Source organism: Brachyistius frenatus, unplaced genomic scaffold (genome assembly GCF_029030835.1).
Source record: "Brachyistius frenatus isolate BFR_SWC_R1_liver_20210118 unplaced genomic scaffold, ASM2903083v1 Contig_49, whole genome shotgun sequence".
Taxonomy (NCBI): Eukaryota; Metazoa; Chordata; class Actinopteri; family Embiotocidae; genus Brachyistius; species Brachyistius frenatus.
In genome coordinates, this window is record NW_027210648.1 from 306,054 (window position 1) to 327,805 (window position 21,752).

General features: G+C 39.1%; 1 protein-coding gene across 2 annotated transcripts; it reads left to right on the forward strand.

The window, feature by feature from the left end:
- The first annotated feature begins 4,960 nt into the window (after window positions 1-4,960).
- Window positions 4,961-21,713, forward strand: LOC138624073 (divergent protein kinase domain 1A-like). 2 transcript variants are annotated; one of them, XM_069703956.1, is made up of 5 exons: window positions 4,961-5,229; window positions 18,751-18,885; window positions 18,985-19,092; window positions 19,169-19,345; window positions 19,441-21,713. In XM_069703956.1, the coding sequence occupies exons 1-5, from the start codon at window positions 5,176-5,178 to the stop codon at window positions 20,251-20,253; spliced, it is 1,287 nt and encodes a 428-aa protein (XP_069560057.1). In that variant the 5' UTR covers window positions 4,961-5,175; the 3' UTR covers window positions 20,254-21,713. The 2 variants fall into 2 exon arrangements, with proteins under 2 accessions (XP_069560057.1, XP_069560059.1); XM_069703958.1 differs by lacking the exon at window positions 4,961-5,229 and adding an exon at window positions 6,034-8,281.
- The last annotated feature ends 39 nt before the right edge of the window (window positions 21,714-21,752 follow it).

Genomic DNA, 21,752 nt, shown 5'->3' on the forward strand with positions numbered 1-21,752 from the left:
ACATGTAGGTAAATATCTTTCTTAGAGTTTGGATACAGTGGTGAAAGAAATAGTTATACTCAAATATACGTACATATTACACCCTGTGAAATTTATGGCAAAACTGGTCAAAGTGAAAAAAGAAAGTGGCAATGAGTGAACGGGTATATCTGGAGCTGAAACAGCATATCCAGTTTTGAACAGGAGATTTGTCTCTGTGGAAATTGTTGAATTGTGAGGTTTCCCTCTACACTGCTTCATATAGTGTGATTTGACACTATATGAATAAAACTGAATTTAAATCAATCAACTTGTGTTGGGGCAATACAGTGGTGCAGTGGTAAGCACTTTCACCCCACAGCAGGAAGGTTCTGGATTCAAACCTACGGGTCAACTGGGACCTTTCTGTGTGGAGTGTGCACGTTCTCCCTGCGCCTGCGTGGGTTTTCTTTAGGCACTCCAGCATCTTCCCAAAGCCATACATGTTAGCAAGTAGGAGTACGCATCCTGATTCATAGATTGATTTATCTATGTGGGTAACCTCAGCACAGGATAGTGTGGGGCCTGGAGAAGAAGCCCTGTGTGTGTGTGTGTGTGTGTGTGTGTGTGTGTGTGTGTGTGTGTGTGTGTGTGTGTGTGTGTGTGTGTGTGTGTGTGACCTATTTCCTGGGATTAAATACAACAGGATTACATGTATGCCACACCTGCTATAGAGCGACTTAAATTGGTGAAACTAACAGCAAGCTTCAAAATGTCTCATGAAAATAAAAACACAAAGTTTTTGTTGTTTATGAAAATGGCCATTTCCAGATCGAATCGACTGTCAGGTTTTGTCGGCTGCAACAAGTGCGATTGTTGTTTTTCTGAGTGCTCGGAGAACAAAAGTAGAGAACAACTCCATGCATTCACGAAGACATCTCCTGCCACGCATAACGTCCATCACTACAGCATTCATTACAAACTTGACAGAAATTAACTGGGAGATCACAAGGCTTCAGCATTCCCATTAAGGTATTGCATTTTGCTCGTGACCTGTTTTCCATCACCTAAAATAGATTTCAGTGTAAAAGTAAAAGACATAATCTCTTAAAACTATGTTCAGATTGCAAAATTAAGGCAATGTAATTTCTCTCACTGACTAGTGACAGGAGGATGACAGAAGCATGCTAGTTCTATCACCTGATTTGGACATGCAATGCTACCTTAGTAAAAATCAAAGACTGAAGATCTGTTAAATGATGATTCAAACAAAGTCAGATTATTGTTACCGTTTCACTGTTTTCACCTTGGACCTGATGTCCACTTGGAACTGTTTTTTAAGTAGTGTCATGGACAGGCCTTCTTATTGTTAGTCTGATGTATGCTGTTATATGGTATCCTACATCTTGTTTTCCACCTGTAATTGTAGCTTACTATTTTTTGTATAAACTGACTGCTGTCTGCAATTAATATGATTAAACTGAAAGAAAATGGATCATTTGACTAGTTCATCATTCCTTTTGGTAATATAAGAGTTAAGAATATACCTTAAAAGTTACTTTGGACATCTTGTCGTCACCGTGGGTTCTTCCACCAAGAACGAACAACAACCAGCCAGAGGACACAAACAATGTCTCAATGACTGCGTGCTCTCCTGCCAAGCACGTCACACGTCACGTCTGCAGCCAGCCTGCTGCTCATCTCCAGGAGTGCGAGCCCCCTGGTGTCCTGCTACTTGGTTTTTAAGGAGGAAGAGGTGGACAATCAGGGATTCAATTCAGCTGGGTTAATTAAGCCTCTTCCAGGCACAGTTCCCTTAACCCCTCCCCTAATCAGTCTCACCTGCAGCTGATCCAATCCACGCCCCACCACCACACGTATTTGTAACTATTAACTGACAAAATATTTTGTGTGCCCTTCAAACCACCAGTGATTTTCGTGTTTGGCCTATTTAGACTCAGATTTAGACTTTATTAATCCCACAGTGGGGAAATGTAGTCGTCACAGTAGCATAGAAACACAAAAAAGGTGCACACAATATGAAAAAAAATTACAAATACGTATACAGTACATAAAATAAGATAGATCAAATTAATTATTTTAGAAAAAATAAGAGCAAACTATATTCACAAAAACAAATAAAATTAAATAAAAATTAATAATTGGGATGAATGGAAAGTGTCAGGTCGTATGAAATGAAATACAAATACAGTGCAACGTTATTTAAGGGTATTTTATTTGTTTTTCAAGTTGAATAGCCCTTTGGTTAGATATTTTCTAGACACAGTCCTCAATAAACTGGAGTCTTTCTACACCATGGTGAACTCAAGTGCTGCTCAAATGAAGAGATCAAATCCAGGGTTTTGTTTGAAGTCTGAGTGGGGTGAAACATTGTGGAGTCAGAGAAGAGAACTGACACCAGAGGGCGCCTTTTCACATCAGCTTTGGCATTCAAAGTGACAAAATGAAAAAGTTGGCTTTAAATCTGTGACACAGGACTCTCACCATGAGGGGGACGACTCACACAAGTTATTTTCCGTGACTGTGTCTACTGTCTCTCATCAATGCATTTCTTTATAATGCAATATTTCACTTGTGTGAATCATCTTTTGCATTTTAACATCCGTATAAGAATTTAAAACCACTATCATGTTTAATTTCTGTTGATGATAATTGCAACACAGGGGCAAACTGTTCCAAAATCAAGAAAAATAGAAGTTATTTCTTGGGGGTGTTGGGACAGGCACTTCCTCTGCAGGATACTTATTCGGTTTTTATGGATGTTTTTGGAATGATTGGGTAATAAACTGCGGCCTGTAAGAAGAAACAGGGATTCTTATTGTTATAAAATGCAAATTTATTAGCTAAATGCAGATGCTTTCCAAAGAGTGAATTCAATCTGAAAGGTTATGTTTCCAGAGAAGGCTTCCATTATGTTGAATTTTGTGCATAAAGATCTATACTATCATAATCCGGCACTACAGAGCTATATGGAAAAGCCCATCGGTCCTAGATTTCCTGTGCCTTTTTTTCTGAACACTCAAGTTGTGCCACTGCCTTTGACTCTTCAACAAAGTTATTGTTTGTTTTTTCCTTTATGAAAAACGATTTTTTTTTTATCCGCCCACTCAAAGTGCCTCAAGGTAAATAACATTACGCAATTGCAAGAACTGCATGCCATTTCTATATAAGCTCCTTTAACTCTCGCTCTACGAACATTCACAGCTCTATTCAGCAATACTACAAATAAATCACAAATAGTTAGCACTGACGTCTGTTTTGATGGATAATAATGCCTATGCAGCATTTGCTAATGTGCTGTACAACTGAGTGCCCATTACCTTCTGCTACTCCGCTCCCTTGAGATGCTTGTGCTGTATCTCTTCACTCATGGATACCAGCAAGAGGACTCACAAACCACAGTAAGAAAGTACACAGAAAGAGTACAGAAGACTCTTTGGATGTAATAGGACACAAGCTTGAGAAGCCTTACAGACTGGATTTGTAGCTATTTATATGTTTTATGCTTTTTTAAGAATATGCAAATGTAATCTGAAGACATAAATGAAAGGATACTCTACAACTGTTCCCTTTGCTCCATTTGTAAAAAATGTTCAGCGTGAGAAGAAAATAAATCAATTCAGAATATGTCAAACTATCTGAAATAACCATGAATGGGGTGATTCATGATTCCACTTTGGTATTGAAACTGACAGTCTCTTATTCTCCTTCCTCCTGCTCTGTTGACAGTAGTCCCAACTGAAATGTGAGACTTCTCCCTATTCAATTCGATTTTAATTTATATAGTATCAAATCACAAGTTATCTGAAGGCACAGGAAAGTCCTTACAACAGAACCTTACACCATTATAGAGAGGAATCCAACAATTCAATAAAAGAGAAATACAGCAAGGGGGAAAAACTTCCTCTGACAGATTCAGGCTCAGAGATGGGTCGCTATCTGTCTGGACCGGTTGGTCTGAGGGGAGAGGAAGAGAGAAAAGAATAAGATAAGACAATACATTGTTGGTGGAGCCAGTAACCGTGCAGACCAGAAAAAATGCAGTTCCAGGGCGAGGGATACCTGCAGAAAAAAACAAACCAAAAAACAAAGCACAGAACTACGAGAGCAAGGAGAACTCCATAGAGACAACAAACAATAAATGAATTACTGGAGAGAAAAAATATGGGTAATGAGATGCGATGTGGGTATATAAATAAATGGAGAGAGAACAAGAGTGGAGAGGAGGGTATCTCAATGCATCATTGAAGGTCCTCCAGCAGCCTATGCATATAGCAGCGTAACTAAGGGATGACTCAAGGTCATCTGAGCCAGCTCTAACTATAAGCTTTGTCCAGTAGGAAAGTTCTAATAAGTAGAGACGGTTATAAAGAAAAAAGCTGCATGTTGATCTTTATTAGAATAAAATGGAAAGCAGTGTCTGCCCAGGAGGCAGGACAAACACATTAACAAAGAATTACAAGCTACAGCATGCTTTGGTAATGGTTCACGGTCATTATGAAGCGCGGTTGTACTTCTTTATTCAGTTTAACCCCTTTTTCTTTCCACTCCACAGGGTTCTGTTACTTCAAAGAGGACAGAGGACCTATTGCTACTCAAATAATGACTATATTTAATTTTTCACTGCAAGCAGTAAAACTCATGTCAGCTATTAAAAACATGACCAGGGTTAAGTTAAGACGAATAGCAGGAGTTGAAAATCAATTAACCATCAGAACATGCAGGGCCACATGCTGTCAACTGTGGAAGAGAAAGTGGTATGTTTTAATTTGTAGTTAACCCAAACTAAACTGTAAAGCACATACATCTGTCACAGGAAACACCAAAATCATTTTTCATAATATGCAAAAAATGTATTAGAGGATGTGCAAAAATACAAACCCAAACGTATCAGTAAGCGTTTTTGAGGAAACGAAAAAGGTTACAAACTGGTAGCTATCCTCCCACTGCAATTGGTCCAAACGCCCACAGAAGTGAGCATGGCCCAGCATGAGTCTGACTTCGCTGCAGCCAGCGGCACAGCTCAGTGTGCTGCCTCGCTGCGTCAGAACGCACATCCACTGTGCTGCCGACAGAATTAGTCATGTTTTATTTTTTTATATTTTCCAGGATTAGACAAAAAAGCCGTTGCTTGATACGACTGTGAACGCCGAAAATATTCCTTCAGCAGCTGTTGGGAGATGTTCTACATTTGCCATGGCAAGAGGTGTGTTTCCATGGGGGTTCTTCAGAAAGCCTCTCTACATCCAGGTAATGGTCTGGGAAATCCCTCTTTTCTGTGGTGTGATGTCCAGTTGGAAATCTACTCCGGCTCTGTCTGTGCATGTTTGCGTACGCGGATGTTCGCTACAGGTTAATAGCGACGATTCGACTGATAACAATTCCATCTGTTTTATCATTTGACCTTAATATATAGAATATGGATTGTTGGTCATTTGCAAAATTCTGTAGGCTCTGGGTTTCTCATGAATCATAAAGTGACTTGATGGTCGACGGCTCGGCAGGAATGAGGAATCAACCATCCTCTTGATCCTGGTTGCTGTGGCAACCACTTCCATGATGCATCTGCTGGTACATTCATACATCCATAAGAGGCTGTTTTCTGAGGCTGCAAAAGTTCAAGACCACTTCATATACTGTACTTCCATAGTTCCAACGTAACATATATTGGAGGGGTCAGCACAGAATGAGAAATATTTGTGAACTGTTCTGCTTTATTATCCATTCACTTGGATGATACATTGCAACAAACATTGTTTTCATGCAAAATTATATTAGCCTAACTCATAAACCTGTATTTGATATAATGCCGCCCTGATCAACCTCATCTGGAAAGTTGTTGAAGAAACATTATGTAACTGATGTGAGGGAAATTAGGTGAAGTCCACAGTGGCATTCTTCATGGGTAAAATTAACCTGCTGGGGAAGCCCCTCAAGGACAGGTGGAGGTCTCAGGAACCCAAATGCAGGATCCACAGACTTACATTATTGGAAAAAAGTTAACTTGAATATGTGCTCTTGGAGACTTAGAAGGTAATCATCAGACTAACGAACGCTTTTTCTAATTGAGACATTCATCTGAAGCCACTACGTGCTTTTGGTTTAACAGTTTTATCTCAGCGGCTGCTTGCTTCCTGTCTGTATCCATTTTAGAGAAAAAAACCTGTCAAGTGCAGTGAGAAAAGACAGCCACTCTCAAGGGACAGCCACCAGCATCGCTCAAAATTCTAGGCCACCCCAGCCTTCTCGTGACAACTTAAGAAGTGTCAATTATGATCCCTGGAAAGAAGCTATTTCCACTGAAATACAAAAACTGATAAATCCTGCTAGCTGGAAATTTTGGTCTTTTTAGTTTTTCATGTTTATTTTTTATTTTATTTTTATTTTAGGATTTTGCAATTGGTTAAATATGTTAATAAAGATGATTTATGTCTTTAGATCACTCCAAAGACGCTCCAAATATATTTTCAAGGTAAAGTGGTTACATACAGTGCCAATTTAAAAACTTGTCACAATGCTGCCATTTCAATTACGGGGTTTGCTCATTTACTCAAATTCTTTTGACAGCAATTCAGTACTTTTTTTCTTAATTTCTATTTAATATTTTATTGTTCCCATAAATTCTCCACATCTCTGAGTATAAATGTGTTATTAAGTCTCTTGCTTTAATAGGAAAATTCAAACTTCGTTAATATCTAGTTAGATTTCAATGATAATTTAATAGTCTGAATACCACAAATATATCCTTTTACCCATAACAATAACTTGTTTTTTCAGCAGTCCTGCTTGAATCTTTTTGCACATCACTCCCCAGACTTGTTAATTCAGATATGTGAGGAGGTTTCCCCTGACAAGAAGCTGCAGTCTTTGCAGGAATATTACATGCATGCATTTAATGTGTGCATTGTTGAACACTGAGTACCTAACGTTAGGGTTGCTAAATAGCTGCATGACAGACATAATAGCTGCTGTTAAAGTAATGTTCACACATTTTAATGTTGCAGGGTTGAGTCAGCATGAAAATGCCTGCCTTGTATCTGTGTGTGTGTGTGTGTGTGTGTGTGTGTGTGTGTGTGTGTGTGTGTGTGTGTGTGTGTGTGTGTGTGTGTGCGTGTGCGTGTGCGTGTGCGTGTGCGTGTGTGTGTGTGTGTGCGTGCGTCAGTGTGTGCGCGTCAGTGTGTGTGTGTCCGGAGGGGGGAGGGGATGACAGGAGGGGTTGCTTGCTATCTGGACTGATGAGTCAGATCTATGTAGTGTCTGTGCAGTGTGGCATCCTTTTTCCTTTAGAGAGACTGAGGGGGAAAAGTGGGGAAGCATAGTGAAATGTTAATGGCACACTCAGAGGTCGTCCTTCCCGTCATTATTTTAGCTGGATCACATTTTCTGACCCATAATATAGGGGATGTTTCAATATTTGTCAGTAATTTTAGGTAAACTCTTTATTAATGTGTCCTAAAACCCGATCCATCTTTTGGTTCTCTGTTGGCGCAGCACAGCAGCCCATTAAACAGCAACCTCCAAGGGATTGCTTTATAATCATACATAATGGATGAATGGTGTGCAGGCTGTAGAAAACAAATGTCAGAACAGTAATGTGCTGCTTGTGATCAGCTTCAATCTCCTCTCTGCCTCAGTATAGTTGAACATCGGGTGGCAATTTGTAACAGTACAGTATGTCCGCAATTCTTTGCATGTAATTTCACAGATCTTTCAGGGTAAAAACAGTGTGAAGACAGAGGCTTTCTGACAGGGCTGTGGTTTGGTGCACAAGAAGGAGTTCAAACAGATAAAGACAGTTTCTTTCCACTAACCTCAGCATATAGCCACAGTTCCCAGTCAGTCTCTAATTAATAGCAGTAACAGCAGCCACAATCAATATCGTCTCATTAGCCATGTTTGCGTAACACTCTCTGCTCACAAAGGGTCAATACATAATCCCACAGATAGAAAGGCATTGTCCAGACTTGAAATAAAAGCCACAATCTATCGATTAGGAAAAGGCCAGCTATCAGTTGTTTCCCCCACAGATTGTTATTTCCATAAGGTTTTTGCTATTGATTCATTTCACCTATGGAAAAATTGATGAAAGTTATACAGCACTTACTTGTGTGGGGAATGCTGTTAAATTTGCTGTGGGCCTGCATTCTCAGATTTGTATGTAAACCAATCGATAGATAAAGCAACAAGAATCATATTCAAATAGCTAGCGTGAAATAGGTTGTGATTGATAATTAGATCATTTTCTATTTCTGTGAGGTGTAGTGGGACATATTTTAACAACATTTCTATCAACTGTCAAAAGGTAAGTTTCAAAGTTTTAAAACTTTACAATCTCACTGTATTAACTGTACAGTTTAATTTTGCAAACTATATTATTTATTTGTTCAATTCGGAACGAGGGACTATTCGTAAATATATAGTCTCACACAAAGCGAATGAGGGCAAAGCTGTAGATTTAAACCTAAGCCACTTTAAGGCTTTAGGAACATTTTTTCTTGGAAAAAGAACTTCTCAATATCCAATGATGCTCTGCCCTCAATTGGCCAAACACTCAATTAATTCAGGTTTAATCAGAAATTGTGCGTTAGTATTGTGAGAAAACAACACTGTCTCCTTGTCCCTTAAAACATGAGGAATGAAATGACATTGAAAGGCACTGCATGGAGAAAAGTTTGATTACACGCCAACGCTGTTTGAAATCTTATTTCTATATCATGTCGTGTTACAATCAGAAAATGGGAGACAAAGGACAAATACAATATAATTTACTTATCAATACTGAAAATAATCTAACATATTTGCCATTTCTTGCATTGTGAAATGGTCGTACGTTTTGTCAAACTGTTTTTAAACAGTTGTTTTTGGCGTTAAAGAAGATGGAGCGCAGAGAGGAAAGAGAATAAGGGAAATGGAGATAGAGAGACTTGTGCCAATAATGATTGCCACAATGGGCAGAGTGTGGAAGCAGGGGAGTCCATCAATGTCTAGCCCTGAGTGCAAGAAAAGTCTGTTATTTTTCACTAATGTTCTCCAGTTGAATGAATGCCAATATAGCTCTAAACAGACTGTATATTATGTCAGCTGGAGAATTAAAAAGAAAATCAAAAAACAAGGTAATGAGTCCGGACTCAGATGTTCCACACTCCAGACTAAAAACAGCATTTACAGTTAATTACTCAGCACTCATTTAAAAGAAATAGTCAATCACTGACTATCATAAACATGAATTTAAAGCTTGTTTTATTGACTTTATCAGACTATGATCTCTGAAAATGCACACTTCAATAATACTTTTTGAAATTGATAGTTAAATAGATAGTTTGCATTTAAAAAACAGCTCCATTTCTGTTAATACAGGTCCTGAGGAAGGTAGCAAGGCATTCCACAAAGGGGTTAAGTGACTTTCTCAAGTGCACCTCAACTGCATTGGCTAGCTTATTCTTCTAGTAGTCCTTAATTTAAAATAAAATAGAATAAAACTTTCATGGCAGGGGCACATTGTGTGCTTGTGACATGAAGAGACAGATGAACTGACCTCCACCTACAAACATGACTAATCTTCTCATTAATCTCCATTATAATGTATGTCAGTGGAAAAACAAATCCACACTGAAATACCCACAGATCACAGTGTGGTGAAAATGATTTAATGAATGAAGTCCAATGCCATTTTCTTTTTGGAAGACTGCTGTATCACTCAACTGAAAGTCTTAGTACTTCTATTCAATTCTATGTCGTTTCCATTGTACAGGTGAGATTCACTCTAAAGGTGATGTCAATGTTTAAAATAAAGTTGTGGTCATAAGATTACATACAGTCATCGTTCACATGAATGTCATGGCAATTTTGAGCTAAAGAGGATTTCTTTGAACTGTTCTTTTTTTGGAGCAGAATGAAAGTACAACATAAATCATGGAAAAACAATCATGAATTTGATGCACAACTTATCATTGTCACACCATATTGTTTTTGCTCTGACTTTTATTATTATTAGGGGATCAAGCACAAATGGTGCAAGGTACACAATCTAAAATATTGATATCTAAGTGACAGTTTTAAATAAGTAATTGTAGCTCACAAGAAAAACTCCAAATTGCTTGAAATTGGACACACTTGTCAAGGATGTGTTCATAAGTCAATATAAAACATGTTGTGTAACTGTACCTCTAGTTGTTTTTTTTTTTTTAAATACATTGTACATAAGTCTTAAGTTAAGAGTTTTTTCAGAATGATGGGGTATTTTTAGCTCACTGTGATAAGCATGGGGTTAGGAGCTGGGTGAGGTGGGCTCAGTGCCAGAGAGGTGTTTTACGAAGCGGGATTAGTGGGTTAGCGAGGTGATTAAGACTAAAGCTAGGATGGCTCCCTTTTAACCTCGGTAGATCACCGTAGTCATTTACGCTGCAAACTTAATGTGGTCCAGTGCAGTTTATGTTTAAGATATCGGACCAAACCATACCAAAGCAGCACCTACTGAACAATTAATTGTCTCTGAAAAATGTCATCACCAGAGGATCCGGTGGAACTCGGTGCAGGGAGTGACAGTCCTGTAGCGGGCAGAGTGTTCAGACCTCCCTGGCTTTCCCTGCCGCTATAGATTCCATTTGATTGGGATAAGTTAATTTTGTGGAATACACATATTGTTAGAGTATGATATTCACTTGTGCTAAGGTAAAGTGATATTATATGTCCTTCGACTTGGGTTACACATTCACACAGTCTGCGATTTTTTTTTTTTTTGCACAACCTTTGTGCATTTGGCAGCTGTAGCTGTGCTGCATTCAGCATGGATTATGTGTTTAACTTCATATTTTTCAAAAATGATCATTTGCTCCTGATTTGTAAAATATGTCGCTCTGCTGTCCATTATTGCCCATGTTTGTGATTGGTCAGATGCTACAAAACCCTCTCTTATGTGAACACACTCAGCCTTTTATTCAATTTGTGAAAGAGAAAGCAAAGGGACATTTAAAGGCTTTTTTTCCACATCTAAACCGTGAATAGAATAAATGTATTTTGTTTTTTTAGATCTGGACTAGGTGTCGGTTGTGATATAACCTGGTGTGAACCAGAACCCAATTTCGCTCCGTGAATATATGTGTTTTGTCACCCTCCACAGGGAACCGTTTTTCCATTCTATTGGGCGTAGACCTCGGGTTACTTTGAACCAATCAGCATGCGCCGAAACCAGCCGACACTGCCACCGCTGCAACTCCCTACGGCCCATGTCCATCAAAGCGTTTTTTCCTGATCGCAGCATATTTTTAAATTGTTTTAATGAACGCCAGCAGATTGACCCTTGTCACCTTTGCTGACCGTTTATTCTGCGCTGAACAGTGAACGTTCGTCATTTTTTTTCCGGTCAACAAGAGTTGAAAAATATCAACGGACAGTATCTGACATGTAAAGATGTGTACATTACTTTCAAATTAAATACCAAGTCATGTAGCTCAGTTAAGTCATGTAAAGTCACTTTCATTTACAAACCTGTTTCCCAAAAAGTTGGGACCCTGTGTAAAAAGTAAATAAAAACAGAATTAACCTGTATTTAATGGAAAATAGAACAGATTTACAAATCATTGGATTCTGTTTTTTTCCCATTTTATACAGCATCCCAACTTTTTTTGGACAGGGGCTGTATATTATAATAACAATAAAGACATAAATAAAATTATATGAGTAGATTAATAAAAGTACAGTTCGTGTGGCTGCATTCACAAACAGCAACAATGTACGGAGAACGATGAGTATAATTAGTCATATCTTCATTTTACTTTTGTAACTTAACACCAAACATTTCAGTACTCATTTATGCTGAACTGTCTCAAACCAATACAGGCAATAACAGAACATCAAGTGTCATGTCTGTTTCACAACAAAAATTTCACTTTAGTTATTAAAAAAAATAATTTTTGTGTGATTTTGATTGCGCAAGTTTATATTACTAATTTATGCTGTTTATTAATCTGTAAAATATTATTTATGGACTTTGCAGAATTGCATTTTAGAAAATGATTTATATTTCAGTTATAGCACTTCATTATTTGATCTAACCCTTTGATCTGCATATTGTAGCATAGAAGCACCAGCGAATACAGAACCGAATAGTTTCACATGATGATGTGATAAAGATGTCGTGTTCCTCCTCTGACCACAGACGACAAGTCGCTGATGAGGTTTGGGATACAGTACTTAGAGCGAGGCGAGCACAGTCAGTGCTACACTCAGGAGGAGACCTCAGAGCAGATTGGCTGCAGTCACACAGCTTTTCTTCCTGCTGTTTGCTCTCATCTACAGCATTCAAGCCGCAGAACCTGTGGAAGTGATAAATGAAGGAGACAGGTACTCCTTCCGCCCACCATAGGAGGCCAACTTCTGTCTGTTCTCTAAATCTGTTGGTGAAGACAAGTATTTCCGGTGGAACACGTCTGACCATTCGTCTGAGAACTCCACAGTAGCTGAAGACTTGAAACGGCGACTGTCAGTTAACACCTGGAAGAATGTTTCTTCTTACACCATCAACAATCTGACCTACTCAGACTTCAGCCTGTACCAAGGGGAGTGTTGGACTGAGGGCAAAGTGACATATGAGAGAAATATCAGTTTTATTATTTGTGGCACAACAAATATTACTGATACAAAAGATGTTTTTATGAGTCCTGGAGGAACAGCGGAGCTACCATGTGAGGGAGCAGCTGAAAATCTAACGGTCCAGTGGATACAGTATGAAATAAGAAATGTAATGTGGACAAGAGTTTTTGAAGGCAATAGGACATTGGTGGTGAACAATGTAATAGGAACATTCCAAAAGGTGGAAAACACTTCAGCTCTTCGTGTATTGGACATAAAAATAAAATGGGTGGTTTGCCAGTCTGGTGATGAACCAACAGCAGTGTTTCAGCAGTCATCATGTACTATTGAATTTGGCACCAGAGATGATCTTTTACTCAGTGGAAGAGACAGCTGTGTTGCAGTGTCCTGTCACTGATGCCATTGCTGAGCAGTCTCTATTCTGGAAGAACATCAGTTTGACAAAAGTCATCTACTTGAACCTAATTCCATTTCCTGAATCTCCTGGGACTGGGGACATTGGCCTTCAGTGCCTGTCAGCATCCAAAACTCTTCTAAAGTACAGAGAGCCCTTTGGGATTTCCTCCACCTCTCATGTAGTGAGGTCCTCACTGTTCATTGTCCTGCTGGTGATGCTTTGTGTTGCTGTGGTCGCTGTGATCCTGAAGACCAGGAGAGGAGAGCAGCCTCAAGCTGAGACAGAGACTTAATATGTAAACATTCATACTTACTCATCTTTAGGGCCCGAGCGTTGAGTGGCACAAAGGCCCTATTGTTTTTCAAAGAATTTTTATTTGTAATGCTTATTTCTCATTGCTTTTTCAAAACACAAAAAAATACATAAACTTTTGCAGTATAATAATAATAATAATCACTTGGTTATGTTAGGTTTTTAAGTATCTGTGTTTAAAAAAAAATATCTGTTACGTGAAGTGCTCTCAATGAATTACAGTTTATCAATTATATATAATTAAAAATTCTATCTGGTTTTTGATCCACTGAATTTCACTTGAATGCAACACCCTTAGACAGGAATGTCTGAATATTATTATTCATTATTATTAATGTGAAAAGTAAAAGCGAAGACATCAAAAGATGGAGGAATCTGCCTGCACCCACAAGAGGAGGCTGGTCCTTTAATATTGTCTATAGTATTTTTTTAACATTTAATTTTTTTATATTGTTTTCACCCAAGTCTTTTTTCTCTTTAATTTATGACTTATTTACTTTTTGTTTTGTTTTGTTTAAAATCGAATGATTATGTGATTTTTGTTAGTTATATATAAAGTAATTTGAGTTTTCTTTCATGCATACAGAATATTATTGTTGGATATATCAGTGATGTTAATGTTTAATGTATTTATGTTGATACACTTTGGTCTATATCAGTCACTGATCAGTTGTTTATATGGTAAATATTAGAAAATACATGATACAACTTGGTTCCCAGTTTATCAGTGTTGATTGTTATTTCAAATATTAATAATTATAAAATGTATGGAAAAAGTAATGTGTTCTTGTGTTTAAGACTCGAATAATTCGAACAATGATTTCTACCATTTTAATCTGTGATTGTACTGCTCTTTGATTTTTGTAAATCATTTGCATTTGCATTTATACGTTTTAAAATTGCAATTTTAATAAACTGTGTTTTATTGGATTTTATTACTCACTATTACTCCACACACACACACAAGCCTAATATTTAGGTTAAGTGAAGGAAAAGTGTAATTTAATTTGATCTCCAACCACAGGAGACTCATTCACAGTGCGCTCCAAGTGATTGCCTCTTTTGAGACAGATGAGCTCTGAGGTGCCTTCCTAATATTGAAGGACACATTCAGATTTGTCAGGTGCAATTCTCATACAGCGTGTCCTTATGTTCCCTGAAAGGGTCGGTGGTGGTTGTTGTAAATGTTTCTCCTTTCCACACTGGCTGCAAACGAAAAAGAATCTTAATCTCCATTGCCAGTATGCTCCATACGGTTAACAGTATGTTTGACACAATTGGACGAATGCATTTAACCCGTCCGTGAGCAGTGAGCACACAGATAGAGCAGTGGGCAGGCAAGTCATGTTTTACCTTCAGGCCATGATTGCACCCCCCCCCAAAAAAAAAAAATTAATTATTATTATTTATTTATTTTTAAATCCCTTTTTAAAGGTAATTTGAATGAATGATGTAGATTAATGGAACTTGTTTCATGTCAAATTAACTTAAAAGTTGACCTGAGGCTAATGTTAGGCCTCAGTAGTTTGAGTTGGAATAATCAAGTGAATATATTTCTGAATATTTTAGTACAAATTCCCATTACAAATTTCCCATCAGATGAGAAAATGAGCTGTCTGTAGAAGCACAAAATAGATTTCATAATAAAAAGACAGTAACTTTGGAAAACTTTACTATGTTCATCTTTTATTTTGCTGTCTGAAATGGATACTAGCAAAGGAATGCACATGATCAGTTTATTCCATGTAGTAATATATCTATTAACATTAAGAGTAGCTATTAATCAACAAAACACTCTGTGCTGCCCTCAAGCCCAGAGTGATCTTTTTATCTGGCCCTCTTGCTATTGAGTTGAATTACCTCGCCTTAAAATCTGTTGATGTAAGGTTTTGCCGTCCATATCAGTGTTCTCCACGGAGAGAGGAACGACAGCATCTTTCTACCATCAGGGACAACAAAAGCCCTAAATGACTTCTTCGCAAGAGTCCAGTTAGTTGATATGTTAAGGTCTGAAGCTGAGGAAGGCCAGGAAGAGCTCAACTGCAGGTCCAATGTCGAACACCCTAAAACTGAGTTTCAAGAGTGTTTTGGTCAACATCAGGACCACAAGGACTCGCACAAGCTGAAGTTTAGCCTGTTCAACTTTGGTAGTCAGATGTCTGGGTTTTGACTTACAGCCAAATTTGTTTTATATTGTAGTGATTGAGTGGTTTATTTACAACCCTCTAGTTTGAGAGTAATTTTGTTTCCTACCTGCCGTCATTTACAACGAGACAGTTGTACGTATAACAGAGAGAGTAACAAGTGCAGCTGTAGTGTTAAGGGGAGAGTGTGCTGGGAGTAAAGAGTAAAGCTGAGTGTTGACCAAAGAAAATTATTCAAAGAGAAACTGGAGCCCGCTTTGGTTCCCACAGAATTTTACCCACCAAGAAATTAGAGTTAGAAACACATCACAGTAATTGTTGTGTCAATATTAGTCAATAAGAGAAGAGCAAACGCTCTGCAGGTTGGTGTCCAAGATTCATGTTTAAGTCATAATCTATATATCTGATTTTATCATAACTTATGAAAAAACTTTCCCTCACACACACACTTCCTAGCAACAACTCGTCGTTTGTCTGTTTAAAGACACGTCAACTTCAGTAGTTTTAGCTCACATTTCCTCTACAGCTGTTTATCAAAACTGTTCTTACTTCAGATGGCCTTCACTTTTCTGCTTTTATTGATTTGGTCCAAACTCTGAACACATTTGCATTGTTGAGGCTAAGAGTTTAATTTTTAGCCACGTTTGCAGTCCCGTGACTTCTTATTTCTTAATTCAGTTTGTCCGTCCGTCCATCAAGTATTCATGAATACGATATCTCAGGAAGGCCTCGAGGGAATTTCTTCAAGCTTGGCGCAAGCGTTCAGCTGGTCCAAAAGATTAACTGTTTAAGTTTTTGTGGTCAAGGGTCACTGTGACCTTATGTCACTCCCATCCATCTATCTGATTGATAAACTTCAATCAAATTTGGTGATTTCCTGGCACAGACTCAACTTTTAAGCACAGGCCCCATATTTTCGATAAGGTTGAGGTTATTCCTAAAGCTAAATGTTAGCCTGCTTTCGCTATTTTACAATCAGCTTTGATGTGTGTTTGGGGTCGTTGACCTCTTAGAATACCTAGTTGCATCCAAGTTTAAACCGTCTACCTACTGGTTTGGGATTATGCTGAAGAATGCTGAGACAGTCCTCCTTCTTCACTATCCCATCTACTTTGTGGAATTGTGGCACTATAAGTTACTTATTGAATAAGTAATGTTTTGAGCAAAATGTAAGTACAGAAGGAGTTTTACATGTTCTGAAGCTGTTCTATGTGTTTTTAGGAGAAGGAAGAGTTATTTTAGTTAGGCAAAGTTTAGGGTACAGTGTTATTCATCACAGTATTACACAGTAGTGTCAGTAAACAGCCAGCATGTGTCAGTGTCATTGTGAGATTCACAGGGAAGGCTGGCATGAGAAAGTTAGATGAGATTCTTTGTGAGACACGAGCAGAAAAACGCAGTGTCTCGATGATCCACTGAAAGATATTTTTACAATTTTCAGAAACAACTTCAATAAATGTGTAGCACCAGATCGGTTCTGCGCCACACAATGTTCCGTTGGCAGCAAAACAGCCCCAAAGCAAAATTCTAACACCACCATGCTTAAGAGTTGGTAGATTGTTCTTGGGGTTAAAGGCCTGACCTTTGCTCCTACAAAAACACCTCTGATCATTGTGGCCAAACAACTCAATATTTTTCTCATCTGACCATAAAACTTGACCCCTGAAGGCTCTTTGTTTTGTACCAGCAGCTTCCAGTTCATGGCAGACCTGTGTCTTGTTCTCGGGCTGTTCTCGGGTTGTTTCTGACCATCTGAACCACTTTCCTCTCAACTAAGGGTGACAATTTGGGTCTTCTTCCAGACCTTGGCAGAGTGGCAACACCTCCCAATAACTTGTATTTAGGGTTGTTTGAAGTGATAATCCTGGAATCTCCATTTGTTGACTCGCAATGACTCCAAGAGCCATTCCTGAGTTGAGTAAATCAGCAATTCTCTTATATTGTACTTTGTGTAGGTCAATCCAACAAGTGCTGTCAAACAAATACTTTTTATGTGGGCACAAAGAAGCTAACACCACTTATCAATCATGATCACCAACGGGGAGTTAAGAGGCCGCGCACCAAATAATTTGCTTTCTCTAAAAATGTATGTTGTACTATACTCAAATTCTGCTCCAGAAAAAGAAAAGTTCAAATCATTGAAAATTCAATTGCCAAGATATCCTTGTCTACTCACCGGCCACTTTATTAGGTACACCTGTTCAACACAAATATCTAATCAGCCAATCACATGGCAGCAACTCAATGTATTTAGGGATGTAGACGGTCAAGGCGACCTGCTGAAGTTCAAACTGAGCATCAGAATGGGGAAGAAAGGTGATTTAAGTGATTTTGAACGTGGCATGGTTGTTGGTGCCAGACGGGCTGGTCTGAGTATTTCACAAACTGATGATCTACTGGGTTTTTCACGGCCAACCATCTCTAGGGTTTACAGAGAATGGTCCGAAAAAGTGAAAATATATAGAAAGGCAACAGTCATTCAAATAACCAATCATTACAACCAAGGTATGCAGAAGACCATTTCTGAACGCACAAAATGTGGAGCCTTGAAGCAGATGGGCTCCAGCAGCAGAAGACCACCGGGTGCCACTCCTGTCAGCTAAGAACAGGAAACTGAGGCTACAATTTGAATGGGCTCACCAAAATTGGACAATAGAAGATTTGAAAAACGTTGCCTGATCTGATGAGCCTCAATTTCCGATGCAACATTCAGATGGTCGGGTCAGAATTTGGTGGAAACAACATGAAAGCATGGATCCATCCTGCCTTGTATCAGCGGTTCAGGCTGGTGGTGGTGGTGTAATGGTGGGGGGATATTTTCTTGCCACACTTTGTACCAATTGGGCATCATTTAAACGCCACAGCCTACCTGAGTATTGTTGCTGATCGTGTCCATCCCTTTATGACCACAGTGGACCATCTTCTGATGGCTTCTTTCAGCAAGATAACGTGCCATGTCACAAAGCTCAAATCATCTCAAACTGGTTTCTTGAACATGACAATGAGTTCACTGTACTCCAACACAGTCACCAGATCTCAATCTAATAGAGCATCTTTGGGATGTGATGGAACGGGAGATTCGCATCATGGATGTGCAGCCAAAAAATCTGCAGCAACTGTGTGATGCTATCATGTCAATATGGACCAAAATCTCTGAGGAATGTTTCTAGCACCTCGTTGAACCTGAAGAATTAAGGCTGTTCTGAAGACAAAAGGAGGTCCGGGGGGCCCGGCACTAGCAAGGTGTACTGTACCTAATAAAGTGGCCGGTGAGTGTATATGAGTTGTGTATATAAACTTCTGACCACAAGTTTATGTTGCCAACAGGCCAGATTCTCCTACTTACACATGAAGTACTTGTTCTTTTCCTGGCTGGCTGTGTTTGTTGGGAGCTGGATAGTGTATGTGGAGTATTCATCCTACACAGAGCTGTGTCGGGGGCACGACTGCAAAAATTCCATCGTGAGTATTTTATTTCTGGTAAATGTGTATAAAATGCATGTTCTTGATTGTACTGTATTTTTTGTTTTTGTATTAATTTACTAATATAATATTTTTAAGTGTGAAAAATACAGAAAAGGAGTCATTGATGGCTCAGCCTGCAGTAGCTTGTGTGAGAAAGACACCCTTTACCTGGTTAAGTGCTTCACTGCCAAGCCTAACAGCCAGGTCAGTCCTTAAATATAGCACTCCTTTCCATTCTGCTTGTTATTACTCCAGCTCAGGCCTAACTTGTTTATTATAGGTTTACTCTGGGAGCTGGGGAGACCTAGAGGGGCTCATTAAGTGCCAGATGGAGGAGGCTCCTCATTATGATTTGGGGAGTGAGATGGAGCCCAGGAAGGAGACCACAGCTTTCAATAAACCTACCAAGGGGACCTCAGTGGAAAAGTTCAGAGAGATGATCTTCAACCACCTAAAGGTCAGCGAGACATCATTAAACACGAGATAAACTCAACCCCACTAAGTCTGAATTTACAGCCTTTGTTCATATTGACACCTTTAATTTCTTTACAGGCCAAAGTGGGGGATCAGGCGAACCTCGCGGAACTGGCCACCCAAGTATTGTCCATTGCAGATGCCAATAAGGACGGCCATATCTCTCTGCCAGAGGCTCGCTCCACATGGGCTCTGCTGCAGCTTAATGAGTTCCTACTAGCATTAGTCCTGCAAGACAGGGAGCACACACCCAAGTTACTGGGCTTCTGTGGAGACTTGTATGTGATGGAGAAGGTGCCCCACTCTCCCCTGTATGGGATTAGCGTACCCTGGATCATCGAGGTATGGATTCCTGCTGGTCTGCGCCGCAGCATGGACCAGTGGTTCACCCCCTCCTGGCCACACAAGGCCAAGATCTCCATCGGACTGCTGGAGCTAGTTGAAGACGTTTTCCACGGCGCTTTTGGCAGCTTCCTCATGTGCGACGTGAGCGCCACCAGTTTTGGCTACAATGACCGCCACGACTTGAAGGTGATGGATGCGCGGTACATCGTTCCTGAAGCTATCTTCCAAGAAGGCATCAGGCAGCAGCGTTGCGATGTGGACGAGGATTGTGTCTACGGGGCTGATTGCCTCACTTCCTGTGACCTCACCAAGCATCGTTGCACACCTGAGGTCACCAGGCCAAACTTAGCCAAAGCCTGTGAAGCACTTAAGGACTATATACTGAGGGGAGCACCATCTGATGTGAATGAGGAGCTCGAGAAGCAGCTGTACGCTTGCATTGCACTGAAAGGTTCGGCAGAGCAGATGGAAATTGAACATTCACTCATTCTGAACAATCTCAAGACTTTACTATGGAAGAAAATCTCTCATACAAAAGATTCCTAATAAATAGGCTATTATTGCACAGTGACAAAGATCAAATCCTGTTTCCAATAAAATATACTATCATTTTCACTGCGTAAACATATATTCCTTTGGGATTGAATGAATATTTGTATTCAACCTCATATGTACACTTACCGGCCACTTTATTAGGTACACCTGTTCAACTGCTCGTTAATGCAAACATCTAAATCAGCCAATCACATGTTAGCAACTCAATGCATTTAGGCATTTAGGTCAAGATGACCTGCTGAAGTTCAAACTGAGCATCAGAACGGGGAAGAAAGGTGATTTAAGTGACTTTAAACGTGGCATGGTTGTTGGTGCCAGACGGGCTGGTCTGATTATTTCAGAAACTGCTGTTCTACTGGAATTTTCACACACAACCATCTCTAGGGTTTACAGAGAATGGTCCGAAAAAGAGAAAATATCCAGTGAGCTGCAGTTCTATGGGTGAAAATGCCTCAATGCCAGAGGTCAGAGGAGAATGGCCAGACTGGTTCGAGATGATAGAAAGGCAGTTCTGAAGGCAAAAGGGGGTCCAACCCGGTACTAGCAAGGTGTACCTAATAAAGTGGTGGGTGAGTGTATTTGGAGTTAGTTCTACAGCTGCAAGGAATTATACATTAATATAAATTCATGTAATAACTAAATTCTGTTACTGCAGTAAAATGAGAATTTTTGGAATCCAGGAGAAAAGTAAATTAATAATTTTTACTTAAGAACCTGCACTACTCATTTATTTTCACTTCCATTCATGACAAACACTGGGCCTGTTAATATCAAACCGACTCAAAAGACAAATACAGTGGTGCTTGGAAGTTTGCAAAACCCTTTAGAAATGTCCATATTTCTGCACGAATATGACCCAGAACATCAGATTTTCCAAAATGAAGAGAACCCATTTACACAAATAAGGAATATATTATACTTGGTCATATACTGTAAAAAAATGTATCCAATATTACATACCTGTGAGTTGCAAAATTATGTGAACCTCTAAGATTAGCATATGAAGGTTAAAAAAAAATTAAGAATCATGTGTCCATAAAATCAAGAATCTACCACATTTCATAGGTGGAATAAGAATGACTGGTTTTGCTGCATCAAGGCCAGACCAGCTTGTTAAGCTTTACTGTAGAAGGAATGGGCTAAAATTCCTCTATGCCAATGTGCAGGGCTCATAAATAGTTACCATTTGTTTAAATTATTGTTAAACAAGGATCACACCAGATAGTAAAGCTTAAGTTCATACTTTTACCGCTCGTATTTCTGCTGACTAATGAAAAAAAAAAAAAAACTCAACTTTCCAAGTCATATTTATGTAAAAAAAAAGAATTCTAAAGGCTTCACAAACTTTTCCACGTACTTTTCTTTATAATGTCTTTTTTTTTTTTTTTTTGCAGTCTTTTCCCTGCAAGGACTCGAGCACATTAGTGTATAAAAATAAAAGTCTTTGTACTGTTAATTATTGTAATTGGCATGAGGAGGCCCTCGACAGC